Raw genomic sequence first — 2,551 nt, 5'->3', positions numbered from 1 at the left:
CCCACGGCTGCCAAGAAAGGAACTCCAATACTTAATTAGGCGTGGAGCGACAGGGAGGAGACTAAGGAGCTAAAGATAGCTCAAAATTGATATTTGGAATATTTATGATCAAATGCTTATCTAGGATGAGAGATATCCAGCTCTTATATAACCACGAGAAGCTAATCCTTGATTCAAAACTAGAAAAATGTTATTAATCAATTTTATCGTTATTTTTCTCCCAATATTATACTTGATCAACAACAAAACTTTGTCAATAAAAGCAATAAATAATGCACACATTGCAACTCTAATTATTTGAGTACCAAGAGAGGACAAATTAAAGAAGCTGAAAAACCTGCCATGCATGTTGGAATAGGAATGCCGAAAGAGTTTATTAAAGTAGGAAGTATATTTTATTGATAGAGGATGTAAATAACTAAGGAAAGTAGTTCTCTGTCCTTAATCAGCACATCTCATGAGAAGACGATAATTTATGGAAATTAGATTAAGTAGCAGTTGAACAAGTGAGGAGCGCAGAGTGAAGAGTGATGGCACGCGGTTCTTTAAGCTCGAGGGCATCGGAAGCCAGGTGGGGTGGTGCTGCCGCAGTGATTGACTATCAAGCGCACGGCAAGATCAACGCTGATATGAAGAATCTCCAGGGCATGGACCCTAATTGCGGCGCAAAGGCAGACGGCGGCTTGCAGATCAAGCACGCCGGGGATGAGGCTGCAGCATTGGTTGTTTGGGGGTTTCCCAACGAAGATCCCCACGAGCTCGTCCAGTAACTTGACGCAGACACCCAGTTGGGGGCAACCGCCGGCCGGCGAGGGAGCGGGCGTAGTTGGCGGCGGTGCGGGTTGGGAGCTGACGAGAGTGAAGAAGAGGAGGTTGAGGGAGAGGAGGAGAGCGGTGGATGCCAAGGACTTTGAAGCCATACCGAAGCTTTAACTGCTGATTGATCGATTGGTTTGTTGATTCAGTGATGCATGCAAATGGAGACCTTGGCTTCCCTTTTATAGAGTCACGGTCCATTTATTTTATTGATGCATGGAAGTGATAGGCTTTATTTTTTCTTCATTTTTCTCTTCTTTTTTTTTGTTGTTGTTGTTGTAAAATAATTAGTCTTTGACTAATGGATACTAATTTTGCGGAATCATATAGTATAAATAATTAAACAAATATTACATTCTTAATTCGGTTACATACTTAGTTTTAATTATATAAGAAGATTTTTTCCTTTTTTTATAATTTTGTAGTGAACATGGGTACTGGAAATTTTATCTTAGCCTTTCCAAATTTCCACCCAATTCCTTAAAGCTATTTTAAGTAGTCCATATTTTTAAGAATTTCAATTCATGTCATTTGTATTATTTGTCCCAACTTGAGATGCATGCTCTTATATATATCTGTGTAGTTGGTGGATTGCTTTGTGATATGACTTGTGTTTTTGAATTATTTTGTATGCTAATTAACCCGTTGAATCCATTTTTTTGTAAAACCTCTTTTTTTTTTTATATTTCACCTAAAGAAAAGAAAAACTTCCGCCCAATTAATTAAGTTGGGCTGCATTTTCTACATTCTTCAACACAACACATAAATTTCTACCTAATTAAGCAATGTTGGACTGCAGTGTTCATTATCTTCATTAATTAACAAATGTTGAGAGTCAATTCTTATATTCTTCTATTCATAAATTTCTATCGAATTAAGTTGGCAATATGGATAGCATTTTGGACCACACTAATCTTCTTCATTAACAAATGTATGAGAGATATTTTCTTTATTCTTCTACTCATAAATTTTTTACCTAACTAAGTTGGCAACCCGTTGCCTAATTTGGTTGACCATATGATACGTATTTATTTTTGTATTAGAATGTTTGTTCATTAACTAACAAATGTTGAGAGGTGGGTTAAAATTAAATAATTTATTTATTTTAAAATAATTTATTGTTTACAATAAATGAGTTTTTGTGTCTATTTTGTTTTTCCATAAAAACTAGAAATGTGAGATGCCAATGTGACGAGAATGATGTGGTTGGGAACAAAGTTAATGCAAGGAGTCGAAAGAGCTATACCAATTCAATTAGCCTTTAAACACATATGCACCATAAAATATTGACACTCACTATGCCATATTGGCTCCGTTTGTTGCAGCTTAATTAAAAAAATTATAGCTTATAACTTCTTAGATTATAGCTTCTAAAACTTAGAATAAGTTGTGAACCTGTTTGCTGCAGCTTCTTAGAAGTTGTAGTTAAGTAGTTGTGGTGTTTGATACCATAAGCTGTAAAATAACTTATTTTTGTATAATTGTCCATAATACCCTTAGTAGTTATAGAATGATAATTTAAAAATTAATTAGTGTATATGTATAAGTTTCAAGTGTTATAAAAAAATTAATTAAATTATAGAGAGAGAGAGGAAGATGACGAGAGAGATGAAGAGATTTGAAAATGGAGATGGCGGTGGAAAAGAAAAATCCATGATTGCGTAGACAAGAGGGTAATTCTTTGCTAAAAATAAGGGCAAATTTGTTATAAAAATGTAATTATTTAAGCAGAAGT

At 34.8% G+C, this 2,551-nt stretch overlaps 1 protein-coding gene across 1 annotated transcript; it reads right to left on the bottom strand.

Moving 5' to 3' along the window:
• Positions 1 to 347: 347 nt before the first annotated feature.
• Positions 348 to 982, bottom strand: LOC127813358 (14 kDa proline-rich protein DC2.15-like). The gene has a single exon (XM_052354296.1). The coding sequence runs from the start codon at positions 918 to 920 to the stop codon at positions 546 to 548; it is 375 nt and encodes a 124-aa protein (XP_052210256.1). The 5' UTR covers positions 921 to 982; the 3' UTR covers positions 348 to 545.
• Positions 983 to 2,551: the final 1,569 nt, after the last annotated feature.

Source organism: Diospyros lotus, chromosome 11 (genome assembly GCF_014633365.1).
Source record: "Diospyros lotus cultivar Yz01 chromosome 11, ASM1463336v1, whole genome shotgun sequence".
Lineage (NCBI taxonomy): Eukaryota > Viridiplantae > Streptophyta > Magnoliopsida > Ericales > Ebenaceae > Diospyros > Diospyros lotus.
The sequence above is the reverse complement of the archived record's forward strand: the minus strand, read 5'-3'. Positions and strand labels throughout refer to the sequence as shown.

Coding starts and splice junctions, on each gene's coding strand:
- LOC127813358 (XM_052354296.1), bottom strand. CDS start 920: ATGGCTTCAAAGTCCTTGGCATCCACCGCTCTCCTCCTCTCCCTCAAC.